The sequence below is a fragment of the Passer domesticus genome, chromosome 1, assembly GCF_036417665.1.
Source record: "Passer domesticus isolate bPasDom1 chromosome 1, bPasDom1.hap1, whole genome shotgun sequence".
Classification (NCBI taxonomy): domain Eukaryota; kingdom Metazoa; phylum Chordata; class Aves; order Passeriformes; family Passeridae; genus Passer; species Passer domesticus.
The window spans coordinates 111,117,990-111,134,010 of NC_087474.1; the positions used below are offsets into that span (position 1 = coordinate 111,117,990).

The 16,021-nt window shown below is 41.1% G+C and overlaps 1 protein-coding gene across 2 annotated transcripts in view; it reads left to right on the plus strand.

The window, feature by feature from the left end:
- Window positions 1-478: 478 nt before the first annotated feature.
- LAMA1 (laminin subunit alpha 1) overlaps window positions 479-16,021 on the plus strand; it is a 98,953-nt gene continuing 83,410 nt past the window's right edge. For both annotated transcript variants that reach the window (XM_064433997.1, XM_064434007.1), the window contains exon 1: window positions 479-570. In XM_064433997.1, the coding sequence (XP_064290067.1) occupies window positions 489-570 (82 nt within the window). In that variant the 5' untranslated portion in view covers window positions 479-488. The remainder of the gene's footprint in view (window positions 571-16,021) is intronic.

The following is a 16,021-nucleotide window of genomic DNA, read 5'->3' on the forward strand; positions in this document are numbered from 1 at the left end:
TCGGGACCGCAAGGGCATCGGGGGCGGTTTTGCGGGGCCGGACACGGGCGGTGCGGGGCGCGGGGTCCCGGAGCGTGTGAGCGTGTGAGGAAGGGACAGTGTGCGTGTGAGGAGGGGGGACCGCGTGTGTGTGTGTGAGGAAGGGTGTGTGTGAAGGGCTGTGTGTGAGGAGGGGTGTGTGAGGAGGGGTGTGTGAGGAGGGGTGTGTGAGGGGGGGTGTGTGAGGAGGGGTGTGTGAGGAGGGGTGTGTGAGGAGGGGTGTATGAGGAGGGGTGTATGAGGAGGGGTGTATGAGGAGTAGTGTGTGAGGGGGGGTGTGTGAGGGGGGGTTTGTGAGGAGGGGTGTGTGAGGAGGGGTGTATGAGGGGGGGTGTGCCAGCGAGCCCCCGGTGGTGCGGGGCGGGGCGGGCCGGGGGCGGCGGGGGAGCACATATAAGGCGGGCGGGCTCGGCGGGGCGGGCAGCGTCCCTCCAGCGGCGGCACCAGCGATGGGCAGCGGCGGGCGGCGGCTGCTGGCACTGCTGGCGGCGACTTCGCTGCTGTGGGTGCCGGGGCAGGGCCAGCCCCGAGGTGAGCGCGGACCGGGGTGCGGGGGTGAGCGGCGCAATGCAAAGCAGGGCAGTGCCTGCGGGGCTGGTCTGCAGCCGCCCGCCGCGTCCCGTGGCAGCCTTTGGCCCCGCGGGGCTGGGGCAGCCTCGGCAGAGTGTCCCCGTCCCCGCCGGGCACAGCCGCAGCGGGGGCCGCGTTGGGCTGCGGCCGTGCCCGCTGTGGGAGGCGAGCTGGGGTCCGGCAGTGCCGACCGCACGCTTCCCGACGGCCTCCCCCATCTCTTTTATCCCTCTTCTCTTCCCCCATCTCCACGTTTTCCAGCCGCCCTCCCCCACTTTCCTGAAGTCCTTTCTCCTCCCTCGGCGGCGGGGGCCACTCCGCCCGGCCGCCTCCGGGGCCGCCCACTCCCTTTGTGGGAGACGCTGTGGAGCGGCAGAGACCCGGGGGAGGAGGGGGCGATCCCCGCTCCGGGGCCAGGGGGAGGGCTGCGGGGCCCGGGGAGCCCCGGCAGAGCCTCTGTCCCGGCGGGAGATGGGGTCAGAGGCGGGCACGGGCCGCGGTCCTGGGCGTCCCTCCCTGGGGAAGGGAGAGGAGCCGGAGCCCCGAAGGATGCCGCACGCTGTCGGTAATATAAACCAGTTTAAGCTCTGTTACAATGAGCGAGAAGAGTCCCAAACCACTTTCCGGGCACGAGACAGAGGCAGCATGAAGAAGTGATGGAGAAAATTTACGAAAGTTTTCTTTTTTCTTTTTAATTTTTTTTTTACTTTTTGCACGTGGGCTGGCCGGTGCGTTGCGGCCGGGACAGCGGAACGCTCCGCGCCGAGTTCTTACCCTGCCAGTGACTTCATCTCACGCATCCTCTTTGTTCCCAGTGCTGTAACTTGGGTTCTCCTGGTGAGACCCAAGTTGCTGAGTACATCGGCTCACTCTGTGGCTGGCTTAGCAGTGATTTGACTCTGCGATGTGCTGGGAAGCGCTGGTAGACACCAGATGCCTTTGGCTTGGGTCAGCTGCTGCTGTGGTCCACGGCAGAATTTCCTACTCCCTGCACATGAATCCCCAGTCCCATTACGTCTCTATTAAAAAACAAACAAAAAAATCTTGAATGGAAAATGGTTTGAAGGCATATGTTGTGCAGATGCATGACTTGTTTTCTTTATGGTTGAAGTAGGGTGTTTGAGATGGATACAGGGTGGGAGATTAACATCTGGATGTTTACAGGCTGCAGTAAAAGCCAGTGTTTATTAATATAATTATGTGTACAAAATATCTGCTAGGTAAAAAGGACAAAATCAAGCCCGAGTAAATTTCAGAGGCCATGTGTCTCAGCTTGAAAATAAATACACTTTACTTCGGTTATGAGAATTCAGTCGTAGAAACAAATGAAATGCCAGACAAAGTGATATAAATTTTGCTTTTTAGTTTTTTTTTTTAAGGTACCATCTTACATCAAAGAACCTTAATTCAATACTAACTCCTATTTGAATGTATATGATAACATGCAGTATAAAAGGTAGGAATTTTCCTGAAGCTTGTCATGTATTGGTGACAAGAGCGAATACCATTTTTGGTTTTTTCATTGATATTTGCAGTGATGTCACTGCACTAATGTGCAGCTTTTGTATAGCAGCCCACGGGTGCTAGAGGCATCTGGATAAAATACTTGCTTTTTATGTCAGTGATTGAAGCTACCAATATATTTCATCGCTTCTAAGCCACCCCTTCTGGGAATATTTAAGTTCATAATTACATTTTTCTGGTTGAAAGATCAAGTCGAGAGACCATTCCTCCTATTAGATTAAGTTGATAGAATTTTTTTTTTCTCAGCGTGAGAGCACAGATCATCCGAGGAAGCTGTGAGTTTCAACCCCCCTGGTGGTGAACTGCCTTACAAAAGCCACAATTCAAGATAACTGATCCTAAAACAATGTGAAGAATGCGATGCAGATTAGAATAGCAATGTTGCTTTTACAGAAAGTAAACAGCTTTAGCTCAGAATTGTAAGCATCTTGAGGTAAAAATACATTTTGAAGTGAGGATGGAAAGGTTTCTCAGAACAGTTGTCAAAAGAAGTTTGGGGAAAAGGTATCTTGTCATGGCCTTGGAGAGTGCTGTGGTAGAACTCAAAGCATTTCTTGTTTTTCTGTTCAGTTTTGCTTTTGCCCTGTCAGCAAATGAAGAAACTGGGGGGGTACCACAGCTGCAAGGGTCTGTCAGAAAGTGTTGAAGTCCATTCTAAGAGAAAGAAACATACAATACTGAAGTCACTGCAATGAACAGCTTTGAAAGTTAATGATTGATTCTTTCAGCCTAAAGATTAATATCTGCATAGCTATAAAATTTAGTTGGAATTTTAATTACAGGTGTTTTGTTAAAGTGTTCCTATCATGGTGAAAAGTTTGGTTTACATTTTCTGTTGAGTCTTTTGTGTTCACTAATAGAGTAACTCTTCATGAAACATTTAACTCAGAGGAATTATTTTATGTCAGAAGCAAAAAAGCCATTTCCGAGGCTTGTTGTAGCAGTTTTGCTCTGTTGGAACACATTCTTTGTTATACTGAAGTTAAATGATACATGTCTTCAACGAGAAAGGAAAATCAGTTAATGATTTTGAACACTTTTGCCAGTATTTTGTAAATTTGACTCTGCCACTGTCAGGTGATTTTTTCTGTAATTAAAAAAAAAATCTTGCTACTGTAAACCTGTGGTAGTGTTAACGTGGAAGGCTGTAGTTGTAGACTAAATATTTCCTCAGCTGCATCTCAGTTTGTTTGTGTAAGCTGGTGTGCTGAAGTAGTCTGTTCTGTTCCTGCCTGGGATTTTGGATAAGTGCTGATGCTCAGGGAACCAAATGCCCCAGGGAGGTACTCCATCTGGGCAGAGATGAACATAGGTATTTCAAATGGCTGTCACCCATTAGGTTTCAGACCTGCTTTGCTTCAAGGATCTGGTTTAGTAACTATTCTTAGGCTATGGCTAATATACAAATTATGACATTATAGCCAGCAACCACTTTTTTTTTTTTTTTTTTTTTCTGAAACATAAGTGATATAAATTATATTGTTAGTGCACATTCCCAGGCAGTGGGAGATTTATGTTAATCTCCTTAGTTTGAGGTGGTTTGAACCCAATCTCTGAATAGAGTGCTGTTGCTGTGACAGGTAAGGCAGAGGAGTGTGTGAAATCTCTCCAGACCTCTCTTTGAAAAGGAGCTACTGTACAGCCAAGATGGCAAGTTTCCTTCCAGAAGGACAGAAAGCTGGTGCTTCAGCTGGATAATTAGAGTGCTCAAAAATGGAAGGAGAAATAAGTGCAGACCTCCCTCTCTTTTATTAATTTGTCCCAAGCAGCAATAAGGTGTTTGACTTCAGGAGAAACTCTTCTATTGTACTGGTGTCTGCTGGGGTTTATCTGTTTGTTGTTTTAGTTTTTAGTTGTTTTTTACTGGGTTACTCAAGCCTGGCACCACTCATGGGGTGGTTGTGAATCCCAGTTAGTGAAGAAGGGCTCTTTGGTGCCCCATTCAGGGTGGTGAGTTCCACCTCAAGAAGTAATGTACTGTAATTGTAAACGTTACAGCATTTGACAGAAGTTTGGGGTGTTGTAGATTTGGCTGTTACTCTCTGACCCTAGGTAGGTGGATCTTACACTATCCACTGACTCACTACAACCTCATGCATTCAAAAGTGTTCTGTGCAGTGAAACAGTTTCCTCTGCCACTTTTAAAACAGTCTTCCAGAATGTACTTGGAGGAAGTTTTTCTGGAGTTTCAAGATGACTTGGGTGTTGTGTTCACAACTGCTTTCTGTATGAGATGAAAAAGTATCTTAAGTGCTTCACAATGCTGCATCTTGGGTTCATGTATGCTAGTGGCTTGAATAGACCTTGTTGCCATCAGTTTTTTCTCAACATCTGCAAAAGAGTTAACTGTTATAGAAAATGAGGTTTTTCTATCCCCTGCAAAGTTTGCCTTTATTTCTAAATATTTTCCTTTAACATTTCTCCTATGTTTCCACTGATGTCAATATTTTTTCCTGATAAGAGAACACTAAAAGAAACTTCAAGTTCCTTGAGACTTATGGAAGACTTAAAAGCAGAGCTGTTTGCAGCTTGCAGTGTGAGGCAGGAGACCAGTAAGCTAAAAATAGGACAGAACTTTGAGGCAGACTCACTTAACATTGTGGTAAGGTAAAAATTTCTTCATTGTTGGCAAAATTGGATACAGTGGCATACTTGGCTTAAGTTTCCACTTTTTCCTCAGGGTTGGAAATCTCAGTTACAGTGAACCTGTACATCCCTTGTGTCTTCGGGTGGGCTTAAGTAGCAGGGCTGCAAAATACTTATTAGCTGTCCACACTCTTATTTAAGTTCTTATAATGTATGAGAAGTCTCATGTCCACCCACAAATTAACACAAGATAAAGGTGGAGCAACATCAGTAATGAACTCAGATAAATGGGCCCCTGCCAGGGCTCTCCTCTGACAGCCACTGATGTGTTACGGGAGCAGCTCTTTAGAGCTTGCAGGATGGGGGAGGTGCTGGCAGTCTGCAGGGGTATGGGACCCACCCTGGGATATACGGGAAGAACATTTTGGGATTGCACAGGACTTATTCTGAGATGAATGGAGGAAGGGCCAAAGATGCCGGGATCAAAGTGGTTGAGCAAAGAGTGAGAGTGTGTGTGTGTGTGTGTGTGTGTGTGTGTGTGTGTGTGAGATGGGGCTGGTGTGTGTGCAGGGCAGTTTGTGCCTCAGTGGCTGCAGTGGAGCTGTGGACCTGGGGGCTCACATGCCAGATACCAGCAGCGGGGAGATCTGGGTGTGGGGGACCACAGTTACTGGATCCAGTGAGTCTCCAACTTTTGGATTTAAGAAATCCACATTGTGGATGGACATTGAAGAAATCCATTTTTGTGTATGAATCCATGTTTTTTTCCCTGGAGCAGGGAACAGGATGAAACAATTGGTGGTCGTTGCTTTTATATGTTTCTGTCTTTGTGAATCTATGTGGCTGGCCATATGTATTTGCATATATGCATATATCCATTGCATTGTGTGTGTGGCTTTTTATGTGCCTGTTGGGAGTTCCTGCTCAGCTTTACTAGTGGCTGGGCCTGGGAACACAGAGCTGCAGCAGCCGTATGTCTCTTAGCCTTGGTACACTCCAGCAAAACTCTGTGGAAGAACAGATGTAACACCAGAACTCTTGGCTTTTGTTTCCTGAGTCCGTTGACTGTCAAAACCTTAATGTAGTGGGCTTTATTCTATATGATGCTCTAAAAAGGTCAAGTTTACATGTCACCTCAAACAGAGGCCACACTGCATGTCCTTAGGAATGCTGATTTTGTGGATACCATTGTCTTAATGTTACAAGGTTCCGTAAGTTCATGATAAGCAACACAAATGTATTTTGAAGCTTTTATTAAATAGAAATGAGGTTTTATCATATAAGGAATACATAGTCTAAAAAAATATTTGATCTCCACTAGGGACAAATTTTGCTGATTGAGACCCGACTTGTTGTTGCGGTAGAAGAACTGAGAAATGTCATATTTTTCTGGTAGTCTGAAAGGAATATCATGGACATTCTGTGGGAAAAATGTGCTTGGTGTTGATTAAAGCTCTACATTTAAAATCTGCTTTGTGTTTTGCTCCCTGATTTATTTTGCAAGAAATCTCCAACAAGCCACAGACAGTTTTCTTTTTTCTTGGAGTACAAAGGTATGTGACAGAGAAAAATCCCATGAAAGCATTCTAGGTTAGATTGAAGATTAAGATAAAAAAAATATTTGTCTGTCATAAATATTTTCCCCATTCCCTGAAGGCTTAGAAAATGCATCTCTAGAAGTTTAGGGCTATCAGTGTATGTTGATCAGTTGTGGGTATTTGCATCAGTCTCACAAAAGATCTGCAGGTGGGGTTTGTTGCTGTCTCCTACTTTTTTTCTTTTCTTTTTTTTTTTTTTTTTTTCTGTTCTGCAGACCTCCGTTCCTGACCAAACAGAGGAACAGTGTGTCACAAAAGGTTTTGCAAGGCAAGATAGGTTAGGTCAGCTTGCAGGAATTATGATTTGTTAGTTGGTGTAAACTTTAGGAGCACAGCAGTCAAACTTTTTTCATTTATGCTTTTAGGTATTTAAGTGATATCTGAGGTTCTGTACTGTGCCTCTGAGCTTGCAGATATGGGTACAGTTCTCTGTCTTTGAGATTTGAGGCCACTGCTTCATTTGCTTGTGTGTCAGAGCAAAAATAACGCTAGGTATATCTGTTTATTCTTTCTTAGTTACTTTTGCTATTTAAAGACTTCAATGATTTCTCAATCATTCTATGTTCTCTTTTAGAGACTGGAAAAACTGCCTTTTCCTTGAAAATAATTATTTTATACACATTTTTGAGTATTAAAAGCTATATACATAATTTTACAGGAAAACTGGAAGACTTCTTTTGTAAATAGAGTAGATATAAATAACAGTCGGAAAATAGGAAAATATAAAATTGTAAGACTAGAAACTAACTTTCTGTATTCTAATAGCAAATATTATAGGTGCACAAAATTTAAATTTCTCTTTTGGATGTGAAACAGCAGTTACAATTCCTGAGCAGTGTAGGGCAAACCACAGAGATGGAATGCTTTGGTTTTACCTGAAAACCTGATTTTTTTCTTTTTTCTTAAGTATCTCTGGAAAATCAAGACTGTTCTGGTGGCCATGTGAGCTCAGAGAGCCATTGGAAGGGAGGTGGATTCATGGCAGGTATTTTCACCCACTGCCCTTTCCACAAGTTCAGCTTGGCAGGCTTTGCAAAGCAGCAGCTAATGTGGGTCGATGGGCTGACACGGTTGGTTTTTTTCTTGTCATTTTTGGGCTTTTCCCACCAGGCAAAGGCCGAGAAGATCCCGCTGCTGCTTTGTGTGGGCAGAGTAGATGTCAGCCTTCAGCAATAAATTCCTTCTGTTTTGTCATCTTTAACTTGTTAGCTTTTGCTGATTTTTTTTTAAGCTGTCATTTGATACAGTAACAGCTCTGTCAGAGATATTCCCTAACCAATTCTTTTAGATTAAAGATTCAGATTTGAAAGTTGTTTTGCAAGCATAATGTAATTCCTTTCTGTGAGCTCATTTATTGCACTGTGGGACTCAGCCCCCATCTTGATTCCCGCATGAAAATAAAGCTTAAAAAGCTGTTTAAGAAATGGTCTTTCCGAAATGGAAACTTGTTTTTTCTCCTTGGTTCTGCCTGCATTTTTATTGCTGCTTGCTCAAAAATGACCTTGAAAATAGGCTGGTGTCCACTACCTTAACTGTATTTCCATAACTTTTATTTACTGAAAGTCTGAGAGGACAGTGCAGAACTTGTACGGGTAATTCAAAACAACTTCTCTAGTTTTGATTTCATTCTTTGATTAGTATTTTTGTCTTTTGGACCAGATGAATCAAGAAGTTTTTAATAGCAAAATCCTAACTCTGCAAATCAGTAGGATACTCCTCACTGACTGTAAAAAACATTGGAATTCAGTCAATGAGCATAAATGTGAATTGGAGCTGTCTTGATGGCAACTTAGATTAGTACTGATTGCTTTTATCAGGTTTTTTGAAAGCATGACTGGAATTTTGCCTTCTGTCACAAAACCCAAAGATGTGTGTAAAGAAACGTCTGTGTGGGAAGGAGAGGAAAAAAGCCCAGTAGCAGCTGAGACATCCAGTACAATTTGATTGGGGCAGGGATCCAAGTTATCCTTCTTTTTTTTTTTTTTTTTTTTTTTTTTTTTTTTTTTTTTTTTTTTTGTGGATGCTGGCAGAATGAGCTTTGCAGGAAGCACACAAGGTGCTGGGCAGGCTGTGTGCCTGGGAGGGATGGCAGCCTGGGGAGCCTGACTGCACCTCTGATGCTCCCTCCCCAGGCAGAGCTGCTGCCGGGATGGATGGTTCCCAGGCAAGCTTCACTGACTCCTAATCCATCCAGGGGTATCTGGACAGTGAGTGAACTGGGGAGAGACTAGCATCAGCAGTAGCCTTGTACTTTAAAAACCAGTTAACTGGATTCCACCTTCACTGTTTCTGGCTGTTTCTTTACAGAAGTGAGAAATCCAGCTCCTGAAAGTGCTCCACTATTGATACAACTATGAAAGAGATTCCAGTGCTTTTTCCTGTCTGGTTTTAATTCAAATGCATGAATAGCTAAAGTATGTTATGCTCTTCTCCAAGCCACACCATTCATATATTTTAGTTTCATTTGCTGTGCTGTCTTTTGTGCATATCTTGCCACTGCTTTAGGACAGGAAGACAGAAAAGGCTTGTAACAGTGTGCCAATGCCTCTGATGATTAGGTTGTTTCTACTTTATTGGCTGAGAAGGGCTAGATAACAGAAGTTTGTGAAGGTTCTTTGAATTGTCAAGATCTGTGGATACCCTATGGTTTAAATTAGGGTTGTGAAATATATGCTGTTAAAATTTCTAGGATTCCTGTTATTTACTTTAGCTTATAGTCTTTGAAATGTGTACTCAATGCCTTTTACTAGAGAACACCCTTTAAAATATGCTGAAGAGATAAAAAATTTGATGGCAAAATGAAGGATTAAATCTACTTCACTGGCTTGGGGAGAGTTCCTGTGCTTTACATTACATCTGCTCACAGTTCTTCATTCCTTCAGTAGCTGCTAACTAATGCTTTCATTTTTTGTGTCTCTTTTAATTGCCAAAGTAGTTTAATTGATAATATATCTCTTACAGCATAAAGGTTGGTATAGATAGAAAGCAAATCTGATAAGTGTCTCTGATTTTTTTTTTTACTGTAGCTATGTTACTTAGATATTATCAATAAATCTCACTATGACCTGATTAGAATTTTAGGAATCATGCATTTTTTTGCTAATGCAAAAATGTGAGCTTGCAACCGAAATTGTCTTTAGATGTAAACATGAATTTTAAACTAAAAGTTACAGGAATTAAGTCCTTTCCAGACCTATTCCAATTTATCTTCCTTGAAGTTGGTTTACAGTTTGTCTGCCAATGTTCTCCAGACCAAGTTCATCAATGCTAAAGGCATGCAGCAAATGCAGAGCCTGTCCTTGGATGATCACTCTTTACTTGGGAGTGGTCACACTGGGGACAGCTTAGTTTTGTGCATCTTTAATAACGTTGTAATAGGGATATTTCTAATTGAAAAAATTATTCTTCAAAGTACAGTGCAGATTTTCAATGATGTGGTGGAGGCAACCCTTGGCAGGCAATGAGAAGGAGATGTACATGACAGGTTGGGGAACTTGCAGATGAATTGAGTATCTGTCCATAGTGATGAGCAGTAGGTTGTGACTTAAAGGCAGTGATGAAGGAACAGGTACAAAACTGCTGGTGGAGGACAGCTGTATTCACTGGGTATCTTGGTGTGGGTCAGAGATGCTGATGTTCCGCTTCTGTGATGTGTCAGGTTGCTCAGAAACTTTGCTGTGGGTACTTGGTGGGAAGATCTGCTTGTTGCTGTGCTGCCATGCTAATAGTAGTAGACACATCCAAGTTTAGGTGTTAGGAGAATCCTGCAGGAGTGAAAGAGGCTCAGAAGGGGATTCTTAGTGGTACAGTGGCAGGGAAGAGATCAGGACATTTGCCCCAAGGAGGAAAACCCTTTTTGTATACTGAAGGGTATCGACAGATGATACAATCTCTCTAAAATTTGAGCAACCCTCCTTATCTTTTCAGTTCTTAAGGACGAAGGGAAATAAGCTGCCCACTCTGCAGCTCTACCCATGTTGCTGCATTTCCCACAGTCATCAGCAAAAAATGTATGGGGTGTTTCAGGCAGGATCCAACTGTGCCTCGCTATTATTTTAGTGTCACTGGAACATTGCTGAATTTTCAATTAAACTACTTGAACTCTCAGTCTGTTAGAATTTTCCTCAAAAATTGTGCTTTGGGCTGAAATGCATCATTCTTGTTTTCAGGCCAAAGGCAAAATACTTTCAGAATGCTTGATTAAAATTCCATGTGACCGGCTGAGTTCTTGATTATTAATGTCAGTACAGAAGAGAACTTTTTAAAATATTGTTTTCTTTTTCCCCCTTGTTTTTTTGGTACTTAAAATTACACTTTTTCAGGAATTTAACCTGAGTGACACAAATGCTTTTGAATTTCATTGAGGCATTTACTGTAAAATAATAAGAATTTGCACGTGGTGAGAGTTTGAAACATAAATGTGCAACAATTGACTCAGTATTGATTTTTTTAAATAGTTGCAGTTTGTGCCCTGTAGATTTGTTAATCTGTGTGGCTGGAGACCAGCAGATACAAGACCAAACAAAGCGTGGTGATTCACAGTCTTATTTTGCTGCCTAGAGTAAAATGCCTAGGAAAAAAAGAAGTAGCAGGATATATTTTACTTTTTACAAAGAGCAGAAAGCTACCTCTATATAGTGTTGAACAGTTGGTTACTGCTGAAATAAATTAAAAAAAATTACAAACAATACCCCGACAGATTTTTCCCAATTAAACTTGAAGATTAGAGATTGCTAAATCTTGTCAGTAGAGACCGGGGGAGTGACCGAGGTTTGCATGTCTTTGGGGTTACACAGTTGCAAATCCTTTCAGGTCCATTCAAGCTGGAGGAAATGTGCTTCCTTCTACCCAGGAAGATCTGGCAGTGATACAGGGCTGTATATGCCCTGATAATGGCTTTGTGCCTGTTGGAATGAAAACATTTTTCTTCCGTGTCTCAAAACAGGAGACCTGGTAGCTCTGAGATGCCAAAACCTCTTGAATTTGAAATAGCTTTTGTTAATAAATGGAAAAATTCGACTTTATTTAAACAGAAATTCAGCTTCATCTAACACAGCTGCATTTTCTAGCATTAAGGAGTTGGCAAGTCTTTTCTTTTAAATTAAGAAAATGAAATAAATTTTGGGTTTATAAGTGAAAAACACATTTCAGAGTTCCTTTGTAGTGCACCTGCTTCATTTATGATCACAAAGTGATGCCAACTGACTCAAGGGTATTTCTGTTTTAACTTTCTTAATCTTTACACAGGGCAAAAAGTAGTAACATTTTGTTTGGTTGTGATACTGAGTCACAGTACTGAAGTGAGTGGGACCTCTAAAACTTTAAAATTTTTCTCAAGCTCAGGTCTCCCAGAATTTGTCAGTAATAAATGGAAATTTAGACTTAGGAGTGGACTAGTAGATACTTGGGTCATAACTTCCTCTTTGTTATAATGAATGATTTGGTGTGCAGACTGAAGCTGTACATTTATGCATGCAAATTTAATTAGTATTAAACCCAAGAGGATTTTAATTTTCAACCTGAAGACAGTTGCTTCAAGTTGAAAACTGGTGATAGAAAAGAAGTTCAGGGGCAGATGTTATTGAAGGAGTCATATTAAGGAGGCGTGAGGGAAATCTACTATGGATCCTACATCAGTAAGAACAAAACTGTTTTGTTTTGTTGATATTGGGCCACATCATAAGTGACAAGTGACTGAGGTCCTTAGTCTTTGACATGCCAGCCACACTGCCAGTACTTCTGTTATGTTGCTCGAAGCTAATACTATGTCTTAGGTAGCATATAAGCAAAACTGACAAGACACTGACGCCTTTAATAGCTGTGGCTTGTATTTACTTCAGGTTTGAGCAAAGATTGTTCCCAACTGATGACTTCAGAAAAAAGCTAGTGTACTGGTAAAAGAAAGAACAACCCCCAAACCAACAAGCACAATGATGCAGACTCCTCAACGTGTGGAAAAAGCTTTGGGTGAACAAGAAAGAACTAATTTCATGGTCTGGCAGGTTTGTTGTTCCTTGGCAGCCTGCCCATCTGTCAACTTGTGGCTCTTGCTTTGCTGTAAATGCTGTGACAATTTCTGGGCAGATTCTTGAACTGGCCAACATCATACAAAAAATCAATACTTGCAAGACATGACTTGACAGAAGAAATATTGATTATAGTTTGGAAATGCATGATAGAATACTCAAAATTACTTGCTTTTCATATAAAGTTGTACTGTCTGATGCTGAAAACTAGCATGAAATCTAGTTTTCTTTTATTCCATTACCCCTTAGTTTGTTCTGATCAAAATAATCAGTAAGTTACTGTCAAAATTGAAGGTATCTGAAATACCTGTGATAGAATTTTTTATTTTTCCCCAGGAACTATTTTTTTTTCCTCAAGTCCCTAAAATCTGTGAAAGGACCAAGCCATAATACTAGAAACCACATTCAGGGCTGGGACGTGAGCTATAAAACCTATTGAATTCACCAGTGTTTTCTATGCTCAGGCTGTCAAAGATGATGTGCACTCCTTTGAGAAACAAGGTAGCACATTTGTAGGAATGTCTGGTTGGGGCTTAAAACTCCAGCTTCTTCAATTTTAAGCATCTGCACCCTGACCATGTCTTTGCAGCCTTATCCTCTCCCTAGTTTTCCAGTCATTTTGTATATAGCATGCTTCATACACTTTGAAATTTAAAATTTTTGTAGAGCTCAGGGTTTCTGCCCTTCTTTGGAAAAGAAAAGAAAAGGAATGGTTTTTCTTTTACCTTGTTCAAATTCTGTTACATCCGCTTGGCTATGTGCTGGCATTTGGGAATTTTAAGGAAGACATGCAAGTTATGCCAGACACTTGCTCCTTAACCTTCACAAACTATATTGAGGAAACTAGTTGTGGGAGAAAAATGCAGCTGGTGTTCATTCTTGAATGAGCAAACTTTTACTTTGTTTCCAGTCTGAGTTTGATGGAATTTCATTAATTTCTGGTGTTACAACTTCAGTAATTTGCAGCGTTGTAATTATTTTCAATACATTTCTGAGCACAGAATACTAATTAGCGCATCATCCAGCCTAAGGGAGACCACAGTAAGTAAAATGCTTTTGCTGTAGTAGCCTGTCTCCAATATGGCCCTCATTAATAATGCTGAGTGCACATAAGCAACTGCAGAAAAAAATATTTGGCAGAGAAGACTTCGTCATTTAGAAGGGGCAAAGTTTCATCCTCTGTAGCTTGTTTGTGCTCTAACAGCTTGTGGAGTTCAAACAGAATGTTTTTTGTTACATTAACTGGTGTAATGAACTTGTTCTGTTGTCCTTTTTTCTGGTGCTCTTGTTGGATTGCTTAAGTGTGATTTGCAAAAGCTTGAGTGGATCAGAGCTGTAAAATAATCAGCAGACTGTTCTGAAAGCAAGTGGTTGAGTGTTCAGCAAATGGCTGCAAAGTAATCTGTTTTACAGATAACCTGAACTCATCCAGGGTCTGATGTGGAGTCTACTTCTTTTGTGTAAGTGCCCAGGCTCTGCAGTACAACAGACCAGGATCTTTTGCTTACCTTGGTGTGCAATGCAAACAGAACAGCAGTACCTGGAAAGAATACAAAACTTATTCTCGTGTGTGTTAATAAAACTGTGGAGAGTTTAAGAAGTTATTCTACTCCAGTTGGTGCAGATGAGGTCTGAGGATCTACACTGCTGGAAAAATGCAAGCTGCCCAGAACTCAGAAGGATAAGAAGTTTAGAAGATGGCCTGCAGAAAGATTAAGAGGGCTGTTTACATAGTCTGGAAAAGGGTGTATGATAACAGCTCAGGTAAACAAAGATTTACATACAAGATCATGACTGATGATGAATGCAGCAAAGAGGACTGAGAAAGTGTCAGAATAGACTTGTCAAGGATGTTGAGGAATATCGTCATTGGAAGCTCTTGAGAGCAGACAAACTTTGTATGTTCTTATATTAAAAGCTGATTAAATTAAATACTAGGTAGCGAAGATTACATTTATTTCTGTGATTGATACATTAATCATCTTTGCTCTACAGTATGAGAAGAAATAGAGAATGGGTTTTAAGAAAAGATAATACTCTGTCATGGTAGAGGTTTCTTTTGAATCTGAAGTAGTTTTATCTAAATATTACAAATTAAAGTTTGCAGATGTTCTGCTTAAAAACCCTAAACATACTACATAGTTCATTCCTGTAAACTTGATGTTTTCCTAGCAGAAATTCTCTATGTTGAGCTACAGAAAAAGGTATGATCAGTTCTCAAAATAATTTCTAACTAGTGTCTTGCTACCTAAGCTTACTGTGTATGTTGTAGTGAAGCTTTCAGATTTTCAAATGGTTTAATGCTGCAGCTAACACATTTTAGGCAATGTTTCCACAAAGTGGATTATAAGGCAGGTTGAGTGTTAAACCCACATTTCTTGCTGACTGTAAGAACAGAATTAGTACCTTAATTCCTGTAGTTAGAAGTTAACAATTTCAGCCCATTTATTTTAGGGAAACCAGCCTAGATATTTGATGTGATTACAGGGTAGGATTCTGATTTCTGATGAAAGTGTATAGAGAAGGTTAAACTAGAGGTGCTTGTTGGTAAAATATAATGAGGGTAAATCTATTGAGCAGGCTAGGAATCTGAACCCAAGCCTGATAGTTCCAGGGCCTTTATTTAGTAAACTCATTTAATCCAAAACTTGAACAAGACAGAACAACTAAATTAAATCTGTGCTAGTGAAAACAGTCTGAGAATGTTACCAAGAAGGTGACCTCAACTTCTGTGTGTAATGCTATTACATATTTTATACATTCTAATACTGTGACATTTTATTACATTTTGTCTTTAGTCTATTTGGTTCTCCTGAAGTGCATCAAACTATTCTGAACAACTGTGTACTCTGTGTATGTTTTCAGTGAAGGGAGAATCCATGGCTTGTGAGCAAACTTCAGCATTCCAGGCTTGTTACGAGCTGCTGATTGCCTTTACATTTTTAAAAAATGCTAACTTGCAAATGAGATTAGATCCCTTCAAGTATTTCTGTGTTCTGAAAAATTACACAATAAAGGTCATTGTTACTGAACACATCAGCTCTTTATGTTTTTTAAGTCAGATCTACTTTGTTCACTTGCAAATTACTGCTTTATTACACTCAGCACAAAAAAAAGCCAAAATACTTAGAGAGCAATCAGGCTGTTGGCATCGCTGAATGTCTCGATGTTGCTCACTGAAGTCTGGTTTAGAGTCTTCATTGTGTACACGGATGAACAATCCAGAAAACTTTCTGAACTCAGTTCTTGGCTTGCTTCATATAATCTTTTGTGTTCATTTCCCATTAGTTTGTCTTCTTTGGAAAAAATCCCCCAACAAACACCTCCCTAATTTAGTTAGATTTCTAGAAATATCACACAGATCAGTGAATTTGGATTCAGGAAGAAGCTGTCTTAAATGTTTCTCATTTCTCTAAGAGTTTTGCCATCCTTACTGTGTTGATGTGGATACCAAAATATATTGTCTTTATTGTGCTTGTTGAATATATTTGATGGCGTAGTGAAGCCCATGCACAGTAGAACTCTCATGTGCATGCTTTTGTTTGTGCAGCTGTTTGTAAAATAAATTATTTTAATCATCTATGCCTCTACAGGGAACATTTTTATTCTTGGGACTGTCTCCCTTCACGTACCATCTGTAGAAAGTAGTTTTACCCTGTCTGTCACGTTGTGAGGATT